Genomic DNA, 16,165 nt, shown 5'->3' on the forward strand with positions numbered 1-16,165 from the left:
GGGGGGGGGGGGGGGGGGGGGGTGGGGGGGGGATCAGAGACTAAAAATGAAACTAAAACAGAAACCTCTGTTTGAATATGTGTACAGACAAGACAGGGTCTCTGTCCCCTCCGCCTGCTCTCTGAGGATTGTTGGAAATGACACGCTGCTGACAGATGAGAGAGACGCTGCGTCTTTAAACTTCACCTGAGTCTTTCCCTTTCTTCCTGCTCTGTGCCCTCTGCACAGCCCTAAACACAAACATTGTTTTGCATCACTCAGACCTTCACAGCATGCTTTGATTTTCAATTCGCTGTGACATCCGTAACGGCGGCACCTTTAACCGAATTTGAATTTTTGCATAAACTCTCCCCATCCGATGTGTCAACCCCATAATACGAGGGAAAAAAGCGAGATGTGGATCTCATTTCTTTGTCACAGTGTATTTCAGTATAGCAGCCTTAGATCCCGCTGGTTGCTAAGGAGCGAGTGCTCCACCGCTCTAATGGGCTGATTTGGTATTCAGCTCGATGCTGGCTCTTATTTTGGTATGCCAGACAAAGTGTTTTGATGGAGGACGATTGCAGCCGTGTCTGGAGACAGTTTGATGGTTTATGGATGAGAGCACACTCCGTGCCTTTGACTGCACAAGACAATGCACTATGTTCTCTTCTTCCCTTATCACACAATCTCTCCCAACACAACACACACCACACTGGACAGCGTCAAACAGCATCAAGATCTACAACACAGCTCCACTCTTACTACTACACACCACTACTCTCATTCCACTTTTATTTTTGTTCCCGCGGAACAAAATGAATCATAACGGGTTGTTTTCAGAAAAGTGTTGTTTTTAGAAATGAGCAGATTGAGGCTTTTAATTTTTTTTTTTTTACAGTTTTTTGTTATTTGCGTGCAGCTCTGGGAACAGTGGCGTACTGTCTGAGCACAGAGGCATGGTAAGAGTTGAAAGAGGACCACATTTAGGCTGTAGCGCGCAGAGTTCCCAAAGCTTGTGGGTGTTTTAATGAGTCATTTTAACTTCATTTAAAGCCAGCTGAGCAGAAAATAGATCAGTGAATGAGCCCTGGGCCAGTATGGATCTGCAACCGATTTACATCTCAGTGAGAGCCAACCCACATCCAAACAGCTGCGTGTGAGAGGGAGACGGAGAAAGTGTGCGCGCRTGTGTGTTTGTGTGCGCAGGTGTGAGGTGAGTGCACAACAAGGACTGAACATTTCTGCAAGCTGTATGCATACTTGTCTCTTTCATGTCTTCATCAGAACAGACAAGGGCATTCCAGAGGTGACCTGGGAACTGGAGTTACAGTCCATGTGATGGGATTTGGGGTGTTGACTCTGAAGTGTGTGTGTGTGTGTGTGTTTTCTTTTTTATTTGGTGATAAAGCGATGTGCCGCAGGCGGGAAGCGTCTGCTGTACAGAGAACACCCAGTCCTTCTGTGGCCTCTCAGGCAGACAGTCTGCTCACTGTTCAGAGACTGATAACAGGCCACGGTAAATAAAACTCTTCAGCTCTGCTCTTTTTTTTTGTCGAGTAGAAGGGCCATTGCACCCTGTCTGGGGCCTTTGTTTGCCCCCAGTTGTGTTTTTTTATGGCACCTTCCTCTGCTCCTTTGTACTGCGCGCATTTGCTTCCTTTTGTTAACTCCTGAAAAGCACAAGTGCGTACAAGCAGCACGCTTTGGAGACTCCCGTTTGATTTCTTCCCCTCCTCGTGTTGGCTTTAAATTAAGTACAAAAAACAGTCAGACGATGTTTGTGTTGATGTGTGATCAAGATGCATCCTGATGGGTTTGATGTCACCTACAGCTCCTGCAGAGGCACTGGTGTGCGATCAGTGTGGAGCCACGTTCTCCTCCGAGGAAGCTCTGGAAGCCCACAGGCAAACACACACAGGTATTTAAAAATACAATCTGACACTCCACACAAACACACACACACACACACACACACACACACACACACAAACACACACACACACCTGGACAGCATGCAGTGGGGCTGTTGAGTAAGCCGTGACGACAGGACTTGTGATCATGGGTCAGAAGTTGCTTGTCATGCTGGCTGGGTTAAACTGTTCCTGTCATGATGCTCCATAGTTTATTAACAGGGAGGTGGGAGGTCCTCTCACATATCACCCACTAATATCTCCTGGCATCCAGACCCACCGAATGCCAGTTCAACCAAAGTTTTACAGTGCCAGCGTTACAGTTTCACCGACATGCTATCTTCACCTCTCTCCTAATGGCAGCTGTAAAATTATTTACCTTACACAACACTTTTGTAAAAAAAAAATAATTAAAAACAATCTGTTTATTGCTACGGGTGCACAGATTGCAGTTTTGTGGTCAATTTGGCTGATTTTTTTTAAATAACCAACACTGTCAGGTGTTGGAAGATACACCTTCAATGTTCCCATCGTTTTTTTTTTTTTTTTAATTGAAAATATTGAACCATACCCTTGAAACAGTATCAACTGATTTTAACTGGACATGATGTAGTGCTCACASTGAAGCAAAAGAAAACAGGCTGATTTTCAGACTTTAGTGAAGGTAGATGAGATGGGTGGATACGATCAACTTCTCATGTAAGTATCGGCCAGATCACGAAAATAAAGGAAATATGGGCTGATTTACTGGTGCACCACTATCCAATACATTCGTTATTTCTATTATTCATTCATCAATAATACTTTTAAATGTATTCTGTTATTATTTAGATCCATATTGTACAAATTTGAATCAGACATGTGTTGAATGAGTTTGGGATAAATTGCTTCAGGAGCTAAAACAGTTATTAAAAATAAAAAAAATAAAAAAATAATTCAAAAATCAGGATCACAAAGAAAAAAAACAAAGCTTGTAGTTAAGTGTGTCCCCTTCTCACCGTTTTAGCTCAGTGTAACAAAAAGAAAATAATCCAAATAGAGTCACAAGAAAGACAAAAAAGAAGATTAAAAAATTGTTTCATCTTTTTGCACTTTACCCTCTTCGTACTCTCAAAAAATTGTATTCAAAATAAAATGCGAACACTTCATGCTTTATATTCCTTTACTATATTTGTTCCAGACAATTTGCTACCTTATTTTAAATAATATTTGACTTAAATACTTAGTGATTCAATATTATTTTATTCTCTAAAAATCACAAATTTTCTCTCATTTCAAACAATACTTAGGTTTCTGCACTTTATTTTTTTTTATAATCACCTGTTTAAAATTGATAAAGTCCTCAAACATTCAAGTATTTTATTGGATATAGAGGTTTGTTACCTCTTTTACAGTATTTGTTATTAAAGTTGTTACATCTAATTTAAGGTATAAGTTAAAATAATAAACAGATTATATATAATACTACACAAAATAGTATTTAAATGAATAAAGAAGTCAAAAACATGTTTAGTAACAGTCAACAATGACTATTTTCAATTATGAAGCAATAAAACAATGCTTCTGTCATYGAGTCTGGTTTGAAACCTATTGTTCTGCACGCTTGGCAGTGAAAAATACAGCCTTACCACCGTCAGACGTTACATATGGCTGACAGTGTCTGAATCCACACCTTTTCTGCTACTGTCAGAGAAAGGTGATAACCCTCTCAGGAGCACTGGCACGTAACTGTAACTCCAGGTGGCACCCACAGTATGAATACTTAATGGATGTGGACATGGAGGGGTGTTAACGATGCCCAGAAGTTTCTACCTTCATCTCTCAGGAGTTGTAAACACCCAGAGCTCGGTTTCAGCTTGGCAGTGGATCCAGAGCAGGGTACAGGAGGGCATTACACTCTTATTTTTGTAATGATCCCGGCTCGGTCTGCTGTGACGCACTCACACAGGCTGYGACATGAGTGGCAGGTCATTTAATCAGCTGTGTTGAGGTTGTGAGTGGAAATGCTTCAGTGTGTTGCAGAAATGTGTTTCAGAATCACCTACTGTTTGTATATTACGGAAAAAAAACAGGACTTTTCAGCAGCTTCTGCTTTAATTTGCCATGTGACATAACCAGTGAGCCAAATGAGTTTCCTCTTAGCAGATTAACAGTTGTCAGACCTCAGCAGCTGCAACACTGTCTGTGTCCTCTGGAGGGGATATAATGCTACTTGTGGGAGATCTTAATCTGAATCAATTTGGAAATTCTGGCAGCAACACACATTTACAGTGAAATCTCTTTAGCTGTTTTGATATGTCAAAGGTGAATGGCCGTGGGTTGCTGAAGTTAGAGATCAAAGAGGGGGGTGTGGGAAGGGAAAAGCGGTGTGTGGCTTCCTGAAGGCAAGAGGATTGCTGCTGGTGTTGGGTGCCAGGAAAAGGAGGAAAACAGCATCATGTGCTGCTGTTTACTCCTCACCACAGCCCTGTCATAGTCTCCTCTGACCTAGTTGTCAGTGCCCAAAATAAAAGAATGGATCTGTCTCCGAATCGCTCTCACAACAAAGGGGTCTGTTTCATCAAACAAAGTCGGGACTCAGGGGGGCTCAGAGCTTTCAATTTTGGACGATTGAYGCGTCTAAAGCACAGAAATCAACTTTATGTACTTCAAAATGTGGCTGGCTGACCATTTTGCCACCTTGCCTTTAGGACCAGGCCATAAGAGTGCTGCCTTTGTGTACTCACAGCAGCTGCACTGTTTCCACACATTACGGGCTGCTTCATCAAGAGAATAATATTGCCTTCTGTCCAAACCCTAATTAAACAGTCCTGTAGTCTATTCAGATACAGCCCAGGCTTTCTAATGCATCCCTCTTAATGCAGACCTTTTAGCTCGCCTAATTGCATGTCCATCATCACACTGCACCCTCCCGGTAATACCTCGTTTTAATTCCTATAAGCCTTAAAGTGAACCGAACTGAGTTGTGTTTGGTCATTACACCCACAGTATGCATTTGCACCAGGATAGCTTGTCATTTTGTGCGAAGCGGAGCATGATCGTTGGGTAGAATACTGCAAACGTTCTGGGAATGGAGGAGAATAAAGCCACGCGTGACCTCCATGAACCAGACTGTGGAATGGTGCTTAAACACAAGCAACGCATCTCTTGTTGCATTAATTATTGAGTCGGTTGTTCGTCACTCGGGTAGATTAGCAGTCTGCTGATAAGCGCCCCGGGGTTGTTTAAGGTACTGTAGGTTTGTTTGTGTGTGTGTGATTGTGGAGTCACATCTCTATGGAGCCGTCATATAATAAGCCTGAGTGCACATGGGTCATGTGAGGGCTCGGACATAATTCAGCCTGTGTGATTGTTTATATTTAACTGGCTGGCACATGTGCAGTGAGCAAACACACACACTGTATGTACACTGAGCAGAGCCCGAGGACAGAGTTTGTTGTGCTTTGACACTGCACACTAGTGGACATGATCTGCACTGATGTAACATTACAAACTGTGAAATTTGTGTGAAACCTCTCTGTCTGAAGGCAGCRACTCGTGTTTTTAGATGGAGTTTTCTAAAACAAATAACAGATTTGAATATAATTCTAAAATTAGTGTATTCAATTATTGCAAAATTAATAATAAAATAAAATCTTGTACAAATATAGAAATCAATCACAAAAAATAGTAATCAGTTTTTGGGATCTGAACACAGATACAGATTTATGGTTATAATGGATTTTTTTTTTTCTTCCTAGCCTGGAGTGGGTTTACTCCCCAATTCTCAGGGTGGGAAACTTTTGTTTGCCCGTATGAAAAGAAACAGGCTGCGCTTATTTGTGAATGAAGGGATTAGCGTGAACACTTCACCCCAACGAGGACCGTGATCCTATCTGGTTGCCTAGACACATGGTTTTGTTTCTTAGGCAGCGTGAGAGCCTGGCTGGCTCCCACCTCAGCTGGACTGAATGAGTGGCAGATGTATGAAGGCAGACCGTGTAAAATCACAAGAGCATACACGCCGTGTTAATGGAGATATGCTAAAACAGCATTAGAACCTTAAACCGGTCTCAGTTTTTGACCTAATCATGGATTAGACGAGCAGCTCCGTGCTATAATGCACACAGTAAACGCAGATTTGCTTGAAGAAAAATCATTATTCCCACTGTTAAAGCCCCCTCCCACTGAACACAATGCTCAGTCAACTCTCTAACCTTTGAGAAAAACCATTGATTACATGGTATTTTACCCCACTGAGGGGCAGAGGTCAGAGGGGTCAGCCTGCGCCTCAGAAAGGTCAAATCCCAAGCCCATTGTGTGGTTAGGGGTGAGAAAGCAGGGGGCAATGGCAGCCAACTTTAGAGCTTATTCTCTCATAAAGAAGCTCCTCTGCACTTCTTCTTACTGGAGGAAAAAAAAACTTGACGACCGCAAAAACCTTTTTGTTTGAAAAGTTAACAGAGAGCGAAGTGAGGCGAAATGCCACCACGAAACGCACACAAACACTCCTTTGGCTCCAAAGGTTTTTCTTTACACTTCAAGACATCATTTGGTATATTTTTATTTTCAGCCGTCAGTGGCGCGGAATGAAACGACTGCTGAGCTGTTGTCATTGTGTGTCAACCTGAGATCAAGAGTGAGATTCTTGTGACAGAATATTTGTCATTTCTATTCTCAAGTTTCAGTATTGTCGGTGACAGAAGGATCAAGTGTGTRAATGTCTGCGAGTGTCAGAGACTAACGGTTTACCTCCACAGAGAAACTAAACTTTCGCAGCCAACAGAGAAAAGTATGCACACTGCTCTGAAACAGACATTTACAACACAAGATTGTTAATAAAGAGGTAAAAAAAATGAAAACTATCATTAAAGTTGCTTTGATGTGTCTACAAAGTAAATTGTGTGCTGTTCAGTTTGTTGAAGCTGCAGCTACAGTAACACGGCCTCATTGGAATAGAAAGCACCTCCCCCTGCTGGCCAAAGCAAATATTTAAAGACAAAATAAAGTGGAGGAACTTTAAATTCACAGGTCATTGAGAAACTGTACTTTTCTGCTTCTCAAATGTCTTTAGCTATTTTGAGATGGATCATTATCCAGCCTTCACTGTAGCAAAGTGAAATGGCGTTAGCTAGGTATGAGTCAGGCAGAAAATGAAGCTGGTTAGACAGTTGAATGATTTCTTGTATGGTCAGCGGATGTGGGCAGTGTGGAGGGGTGCAGAGGCGGTGAGAATTGAAGTCCTTTTGTTTACAACTAAAATATTGTGATCCACGGGTGAGAAAGGGTCTTGGTCATTAGGCAGCAGCATAAAGGCAGGTATTGTATGAGTGGCACGWGGAGCCTATGACTAATAGGCTTGGTCAATGAGGGCCTGAACCTTATTGTGTGTTCTTTGTGCAAAAGTCTACAGGCTAAAGCCTCCAAACAGGTGCAGTTCATTCCACTGGATCGCCTCGCGGAAGGATTGTCGAGATCAGGAAAAAAAGTCTTTCATCCCATCTTCTTTTTGTTAAGGACTGAGATTCATCAGGCTTTATTCAGTTTTCAGAAATAAAAAAACTCTGATTTTTTCAAAACAGCAGCTCTGTGTGTTTAGCAAACTGTGAAATGTAAAGTCTCAAAACATTGTGCTTTTGTTTGAACAAATTGTGATGTATGGATTAGTGAACAGCCCTTTATGAATGTGTTTGATTCAATCCTTTAAAATGTGAATTTGCTGGATTTGTTTCTTCTTTCTTCTTCTTTGAACAGGCTTGTCTGTCTGCTAACTTGATTGAACCCAAAGCAAGTGTCTGACACTCTCCCCTCTTAGTATGAGTGTGCTGTATCCCTTTCCCTGCGTTAATTCCAATTTAATTGCCAGTTGCCTCAAGGCACTTCAATAACAGTAACAAATGATTTGATTTAGTGGACCTCATCAGACTGCATTTTAAATGCGACACAGCAACCCCACTTGAATTCCAATGAAGTGCTGGCACAGTCCTCTGTTTACTAATGATCCTCTGCTGGAGATGTCTGATTGAATCTAAGTCAGGAGCAATGGGACCTGCTCACATTGTAAATGATCTGCAACCTGAGCAGACAGAGAAATAAGGACCTCATAATCTCACATTAAAGCCTCACTCTCTAGGACATGCACATTATGTCAATGCTGCTTATTAACCCGTCCCTCAGTTYGAACGCACATATGAATTCACATCAGTGTGAATTGCGGGAGCGGATTTGATCTCTGTCATACACAGCCTGTAGATTAGGCTTTGACTGTGTGACAGCCAATGGATCTTCTTCATGTAGCCATTTTGACTTAAACTACCCTGCCAGCGACTCCCTATCTGTATTCCTCTCCACACTCTGTGCAACAGGAAAGCAGCCCTAAAGAGATGCCAGGTCACACACAGGATTAAACTGGATTGTGTTTTTTCCTGCAGTCCTGCGTTTAATGGCTTGATATCACTACTTAACATTCTGCACAGAGCGCATAGTGTAGGCATCATTTAGGGTGGAGCTACTATCAGCTGCTCTTTGAGCACAGAAGCGGAGGACTTCACAGGCTGGAGCCGACTCCTGATGGGGAGTGAAGAGAATAATTACACATCTAACACACCAGGAAGGAGCCATTGATTGTGTGATTGGCATGCTGTGCATTGTGTGAACAATTCTTAAAGAAAACAATCACTTTCATGGTTTAAAATAGAATGTATAAAATCTTGCAGCTCAGAGCGCCTCTGGGCTTTTAGGGGAGTTAGTTTAGGTAGAGGCACTTGCTCTTTGAAAGAAGCTTTTCCCTCAGAGGACTCACACAAAGTTGAAGTGACCCAGTTTCCCCACTTAAGGCCCTGTCTGTGTATGGTACTGAAATAACTCCGCGTCTGTGTCTTGCGCGTTCTCCAGGGACTGACATGGCGGTGTTCTGTCTGCTGTGTGCAAAGCGCTTCCAGACCCAGAAGGCCCTGCAGCAGCACATGGAGGTCCACGCAGGGATGCACAGCTACATCTGCAGCCACTGCGAGCGCCCCTTCCCCAGCCACACGACCCTCAAAAGACACTTGCGCTCGCACACGGGTAAGGGATCACTCGCACCGCCGCTGTTGTCTGTGGTGTCAGCTGCTGTCAGAAAACATGAACACGCTGGTGTCAAACGCACGCATATGTTGAGGGAGAGACAAAGACAGCTGTGTTTATTTCTGTATGTGGGTTAATTTCCTCAGGTTATTGGCTGTAAGGTCTGAGTCAATTTGCATGCATCCTCTCCCACTCTTCCTTCTCGCTCTCTATAAGATGACTCACCTCTCCACTGACAGCACTGTACCTTTGTGGCCGGTGCATATTTTGGGCAATTTCATCCTGTTTACATTTCGGGTTTTTAGACAGCCTTCGGGMCTCTGCAATTCATGGCTGTCACTTCTTGTGTGGTTCACTGAAAATGATAGAGGAAACCCAAATAAATATTGAAGGAAAAGCAAATGGAAATGACTTGCCTCTGTGGTTCTACTGAGGGTGAGTCTCAGTGCCGCAGGAGACACAGAGAGATTTACTGAAAAGATGTCCCCTTTTCTTCTTTTACCTTAAATAACACTACCAGCTGTCAAGACGGCTTGATGTCTAGACAGGAGAAATACATAATTGATGTGAGGAGACAGAAGTGAAGGGAGTTTTGGCCATGGCAGCGCATCTTGTTTGTATGCCATTCTGCTTGGAAGTAACATTTTGTAAATGTCATCTGCTCCACAGTGGGGTGGGGGATTGGGGAGAATCGGCCTGTAATGAGGAGAAGCAATGTATCCTCTGAGTTGGCTGTTGCTGTGGACACTGAGATAATGAGGCACATAGGTCACTGGAGATGAGTCAAACCCTCGGCCTAGGAGAGAAATRGATTAACTACAGTATAGAGAACAGAGCAGCACATGTCTGAAGGACTTTTATTAGCCATTAGCAGATAGCCAAGAGGCGTGTCCCCGTGTCATAACATTAGCGACGTTTGAAAGAAACAGTATTCCTCTGCTTGATAAAGCATGCTGAGAAAGGCCTGGGTGACAGTTTGACCTATGCGGCTGCATACGCGGCCTGCCAAGAATAAAGTTAGTCTTCAGTGCTTCTAACAATAAACAAGTGTCTCTGTTGGTGCTGGAGCTGCTGTTGTGACACGATTGTGCTCTCAGGCGATCACCCGTTTGAGTGCGAGTTCTGCGGGAGCTGCTTCAGAGACGACGGCACRCTGAGGGGCCATAAACGCATCCACACGGGGGAGAAGCCCTACGAGTGCAATGGCTGTGGGAAGAGGTTCAGTCTGAAGCACCAGCTGGAGACGCACTATCGTGTTCACACAGGTGAGTTCTGGGAGGAGAGTGCGCTAAAATCGTATCAAATTACAGCTGTAAGTGTGCAGAAAAGAAAAGAAAAACTCATGAAAAGCAGCAGGTGAGGCATTCCTTTACAGAATATTATTAGACTTTTATATCAGATTCATCATCTGAGTGCCTTTTTATATTTAACTGCATTCATATGCAATCACAGTGAAAGTTTTTTAATTTTAATTCATTCAGCAAATATATGTCCCATATTAATGTTTACCAGCATCTTCTTACARGATAATTAGCATTTTCTTTAAGAAAAAAAAGAAACTATTCTGTCAGAATGAAACAATGTTTCAGTCTTCTCATAGAGCTTTCGTTTAAGGATAACTAAAAACAAAGCTTATTGAAACGTAAAACTTAGTTAAATATATAAACTAAAAATAATCAAAGTTTTCATCAAACTAAGATTTATTTGAACAGCTACATATTTCCGGGGAGACTTTTGTAACCCACCTACTTTAAATTCAAAATCCATTAAAAAACAAATTATGTCTGATTTTRATGTTTGTCATTTATTAGTGCAACATGACAGACAGGTGTGTGTATTTTCTTTCTTCTGTATCGAATCTTTATCTACTCAAAAAATAATTTTATTTTCTAATAAAACAGTAAATCTGTTAAATTTACATACAAACCCAGTTGTGTGAATCAGTTGTGGCACAGAAGCACACCCCACTACTCAAACCTCTCCCCCTCCAGCTGATCCAGTCTAACACAGCTACAAGGGTCTGGCACTGGATCAGATGGAGGGTCAGACTAAAAAAAAGTCTGAAAATATAAAATTTATAAAATTATCAATGACTCAACAGAAGATTGTTTTGATTTTGATATAATTTTACAAATATTTTCAGTATGTCAAATAATCGCTATATTAATTAATAGTTTTTAATGGGCATTACTGAGTTACTGATTACTGAGTTGTATTATTTATTTGACTCAGCTTTTAGTATTTTAGAGGTCCCACAACAAAATCACCTGAAATAACATCAGCAATAAAATTTTTTATTTCAACAAACACATAAAAGCTGTTACAGTCCACAAATAATTATTAGTTATTGATATAAAAGTAGCCCTGGGATGGATTTGTGACCTGTTCAGAGTGTACCCCACCCATCGCACAGCCCACTACATATGGGCACCAGTGACCCCCGTGACCTTGAAATGGATGGATGGATGTATGTATGTATGGATGGATGGATGGATGGATGGATGGATGGATGGATGGATGGATGGTATAAAAGCAATCAAAATGAGTTATTTTTCTAGACAAAAGCAGACTGGAGAGTCGTTTGTGCTTTTATAGGCGTCATTGAGAATGTGGCATGAGAAAAAAATTCACTCAAACTGAAGAGATTCTTAATTTCATTACATTATTTTATCAACAGGTGCAAACTGGTGCCTAAAAATGTAAAAATTATCTTTTTTTTCTCCCTGTGTGTCTCCTTTGCTTTGTTAGTAGGTGTACAACTGTAAAAATAAGCAAAGTTTTTACCTTTCCCTAAAAGGATAAAGCGCATTCTTCAACTAGAGCGAGGCAGATCGGATACAATCAGAGCCGATATTAGATGTTTTCTTCTCAAAGAAAAATCTATGAGCTACCTTGAATGCTTTAAGTTTTCATTTTCAGTTTTCTTTTCAGGAGTAATCTGCTGCTGCTCAAGTGTGACACCCTGTGGTTACCTCATTTGTATTTTACACCTTTGGCTCCAAAAATAAATTGTACAACAAACACTATTGTTTTTTTTATTATTATTTTAGGCTACATTTCTGAGAATTTTAGCTTTCAGTTTCACACCATCGAGTTCAAGGCAATCTGATACAGAAGCTATTTTTAGGCAGCTCATGGGAACGGAACAGAAGCAAATCTTGACTCGCTCCACTCAAGGTTAATGTGACTTTTCTCTGAACTTTTTATTAAAAGGTGAGAAGCCATTTGAGTGTAAGCTGTGCCACCAACGGTCCAGAGACTACTCGGCCATGATCAAGCACCTGCGCACACACAACGGCGCGTCGCCGTACCAGTGCACCATCTGCCAGGACTTCTGCCCGAGCCTGGCTGCCATGCAGAAGCACATGAAGGGCCACAAACCCGAGGAGGTGCCGGCCGACTGGAGGATAGAAAAAACTTACTTGTATGTCTGTTACGTCTGAGCAGGACTTGGACCCACAGTCTGACGCACACACACACACACATACACACACACACACATAGACACACACACACACACACACACACTGTCAATACTGGGTGAAAACTTGTGTTGCTGGTTTTAATGCTGAAGGAAAACACGTTTCTTTAGGGATATATAAAAATATATTTGTCTCTACCAGAGAAAAAGGTTTCTACCTGATGATGAGACGTGCAAATACAAATGTGTTTACATTCTAGGGCTGCAACTAATGATTAGTGTTATTATCAGTCCCTGTGAAAATTCTTCTAAAGTCGACACAAGTTGGCAGTAAGATGACATCCTAAAATAAAAATATCAGCCTGTCAAATCCAAAGATATTTAGTTGGCAGAAAAAAACCCCTCAAATTCTGACATTTTGAGCAGCAGAACACAGCAAATATTTAAGGTATTTTTTTTTATTTAATTTAAAAAAATACAGTTTTCTGATGTACCTAATTAAGCTGTCCTGCACACAAGCTCTGTTTGTTTACAGAGTTTTGATCACTGTATCTGTAGAGGATCCACTGTGGTGAGAAATCAATGCCATCAACGTCTTTGCCTTCACGTGTAGCAGGAGCATTTTGACCGACTGCTAAAACAATCAGGGTCATCGTCTACGATTGTGCGGCAGGTGTTAAAAATAATTCCACAAAGGCTTGATTGGCTGAAGTTTCCCCTCCTAATATCCTGTGACTTCTTAGTTGTTGTTTTTTTTTTGTTTTCCACACAGTTTTTTTTTTGGAGTTGTTTATTTTCTGCATGTTTTACTTGAATGGCTGACCTCATGAGCTTGATCTCTTTAACTGCCTTGTCTCTCATGCAGTCTGGTGTTTTATTGATCCGAGGTAGCGCACTCTCCATTTGAGATGCTCTTGTAATAGGGTTTTTATTTTTTTTTTGCTATTTATAATGTTGTTCATTTGTTACCAAATATGTGCTGGTTTTCATCACACAATGTCTCTCATGAGATGTTTTCTCGTAGAGCGAGTTCTAGCTCCCTCCCCTTCATGCTTCCACAGTTTCCTTGAAATTCACTTGAAATTATTCATCCATCAGTAGGTTTAAATTTGTAACCAACGTCACAATTTTCATGGTCAAACAGTGTGGGGGGGGAAAAAGTGACAAGCCTCTACAAGGCTTTTAAGTGTAGTTTTTTATATCATTGCTTATATATAAATGTTTTAAAAAATCAGATTCAGAATTTTCTAGTAGAAAATGAAACATGAAAAAGACATTTTTTTAAAATAAAAGGAAAAGAAAATTCTGACATTGGATTCCTCTGATCAGGTTATTGTCAGTTGTAGTGTAGCTGTAACGTACAAACTGTCATGGTGATTCCCTTATGTGAGCCTGAAATGGGCCTTATAGAGTTAAACATGTTGTATTTTTGTATTACTGTCATTTGCGATCTGTTTACATTTGCTATAATTTGACAAAACATCCTAATGTGTGTGTTTTATATGATTTGATTAAGACCCCTCCCTTGTGCCTCTTTTGTAGGTAGAGCATTGATGTGCTTGGGGTCTGTGCTGTTGGTAGTGTGTTTTTTGAGTGTTTGTTTATTGTTAAATAAAAAAATAGACTGCCATGTAGATCCACTTTGTCTGAACATTGCAACAGGAAGCAACATACTGTGATAGTGGCTGATAATCTGATGCAAGTTCCGAGCAATTTTGATGTTAAGAAAAAAAAAAGGTACATGCTTTTCTGAAATTGTTTCCCTCAAAGTGACAACGGACTGACATCTCTGGATGAAAACTGTGTGTATAGCACATCTTGGCATCTGTGGGCATCACAAATGCCTTCAAACAGTAGCCAACAACACTCAGTGCCATAAAGCAACCACACACATTCACTGTACCTACTCTACATGAACATGCACTAGAAATGACTTTCCTTGGAGGACCAAAAGAAACAAGAGCACTTTTGTTTGAAAAGGGTTTGTTTTTTCTTTTATCTTTGTATGTTGTGATAATGCAGCTGTCTTATTTGATGTGTCCTAGAAGGATGTGATTAGCATTGTTTAGATTATGTCACTGTCTGTCTACCTCAGGACCAGATCAAAGCTCGACCTGGCATCCAATCAGGGTTGTTCTTCTTGCCATGTGTGCAGTAATGTCCCTCTTCATTACAGCTTTGTAACACGGTGTGTGAAAGTGTTTTCTCAGTGTGGATTCAGGCACAACTCTGTATGCGTCAGTGTTCAGTGGCATGGTTCAAAAAAGAATAAAACCATTTACTATTTTATGCATCCTGCCTCATTTGCCTGCTGATTTCACTGCCTGAATTTATTCTGGCATCAGTGCCTTTGTTTGATTCTAAAAACCCTCACAGACACTTCATTTACTGCAGCTTGACATCTTATAAATGTGTGGATCTATTTTGTTGTGCAATAAAAAGGCCATCATTAAACAAGCAAATATGTACAGCACTGTGCAAAAATCCTGAGTCATTCCCTGAGTAGTTTTCTTTTTCTTACACATCTCTAATGGAGCCAGACCTTCTCTCATCTATTTCACTAAATATAAAATTCAAAAGATAGCAAACAGAGAAAAACCATAAAAAGCAAACAAAACAAACAAAAATATGTATATGAATAATATATTGATCAAGGTGACTAAAAACAAACTGATAGTACCTATACAAGTCAATATCAAGACCAATTTTATTTCTACAGCACATATAAACAGCAAAAGTTAACTAAAGTGTTTTACAATTCATTCACACACAAAAGGTAAAACAACAACAAAAGCAAAGCAACAAAAAATAAAAAAGAGTAGGTAAGATTAAATAAAATACAGAAACACACCATTCAGCTATCAACTCTAAGTGGATTTTGAACTCTGAGTAAAACACCAAAGACAAAAGGTGGATCTTAACCATAGTATATCCTCATACAAAAACAAACTACATATGTTTGTTTCAGACAGATAAGAGGGATATACTACCGGTATATATTTTCCAGGTGCAGTTCAATTCTATACCACAATCAAGCAACTTATGCCCCTTTTCCATGGTGTAGTGTCGGAACGGTCGATACGGGTCAGTACGGTTCGGACTGGTTGGTTTTCCACTGATGTTCCAGTCCGGTTCCAATGAGTGTGTTTTGGGCAGTTGGTGGAGGAGGTTTTTTAGGTATTTTGAAAAAAAATTAATGGGCAAAATGAGAGATGGAAACACATTTGATGAATAACTTTTGAAATTTTAAACATTTGCAAAAATTTAGCCAGTCAGTGATGAACAGTGTTCTGACGTCACCTTTTGGTGTCATCTGGGGCCGGTCTGGAACCACAATGAAGTAGGTACTAAAAAAGTGCCGGTTCCATGGATCTGGCCTAGTGGAAATGGCTTGGAACCGTACCGAACTGGACCGACACTACACGGCACTAGTAGAAAAGGGGCATATGTTACCTTCAGTTGTTATTAAAATGCTATACATCAAAAAATAAATTTTGACTTTGTATCATAGCCGTATCTAAAGCCGTGGAATTGGCCTCTGTCTCTTTAAGAACCTTCAGCATTTCTTTACAACAATATTTCGGGGGAAGGGTGCCCTGTGGGGCAGGAGCTCGGTTGTGGACTGAGCTCCAGGGAGGAGCTTTGTGTAAATAGGCGGTGCTTTGTAGCATTAAGACAGCTCAGATTCAAGGATTTCTCAAATGAGCACGAATGAGTCAAAGCAACACTCTGGGTGTGTTTTCTGTGTTTATTGTGGAACAACATTAAAACATGATATAAAGCTCAGAAAAGTAGCTTTGCATAATGC

General features: G+C 40.9%; 2 protein-coding genes across 4 annotated transcripts in view; one reads left to right on the forward strand and one right to left on the reverse strand.

Annotated features, from left to right (window-relative positions):
- Positions 1 to 14,650, forward strand: part of zbtb16b (zinc finger and BTB domain containing 16b) — a 19,911-nt gene extending 5,261 nt beyond the window's left edge. The window contains exons 4-7 of one of the 2 annotated variants that reach the window (XM_014012451.1): positions 1,814 to 1,900; positions 8,766 to 8,936; positions 10,034 to 10,201; positions 12,150 to 14,650. In XM_014012451.1, coding sequence (XP_013867905.1) covers positions 1,814 to 1,900; positions 8,766 to 8,936; positions 10,034 to 10,201; positions 12,150 to 12,379 — 656 coding nt within the window. In that variant the 3' untranslated portion in view covers positions 12,380 to 14,650. The remainder of the gene's footprint in view (positions 1 to 1,813; positions 1,901 to 8,765; positions 8,937 to 10,033; positions 10,202 to 12,149) is intronic. The other variant, XM_014012452.1, reaches the window with a different exon arrangement.
- cadm1b (cell adhesion molecule 1b) overlaps positions 1 to 16,165 on the reverse strand; it is a 327,978-nt gene that overhangs the window by 298,299 nt on the left and 13,514 nt on the right. The window lies entirely within an intron of this gene.

Source organism: Austrofundulus limnaeus, unplaced genomic scaffold, assembly GCF_001266775.1.
Source record: "Austrofundulus limnaeus strain Quisiro unplaced genomic scaffold, Austrofundulus_limnaeus-1.0 Scaffold91, whole genome shotgun sequence".
NCBI classification, from domain to species: domain Eukaryota; kingdom Metazoa; phylum Chordata; class Actinopteri; order Cyprinodontiformes; family Rivulidae; genus Austrofundulus; species Austrofundulus limnaeus.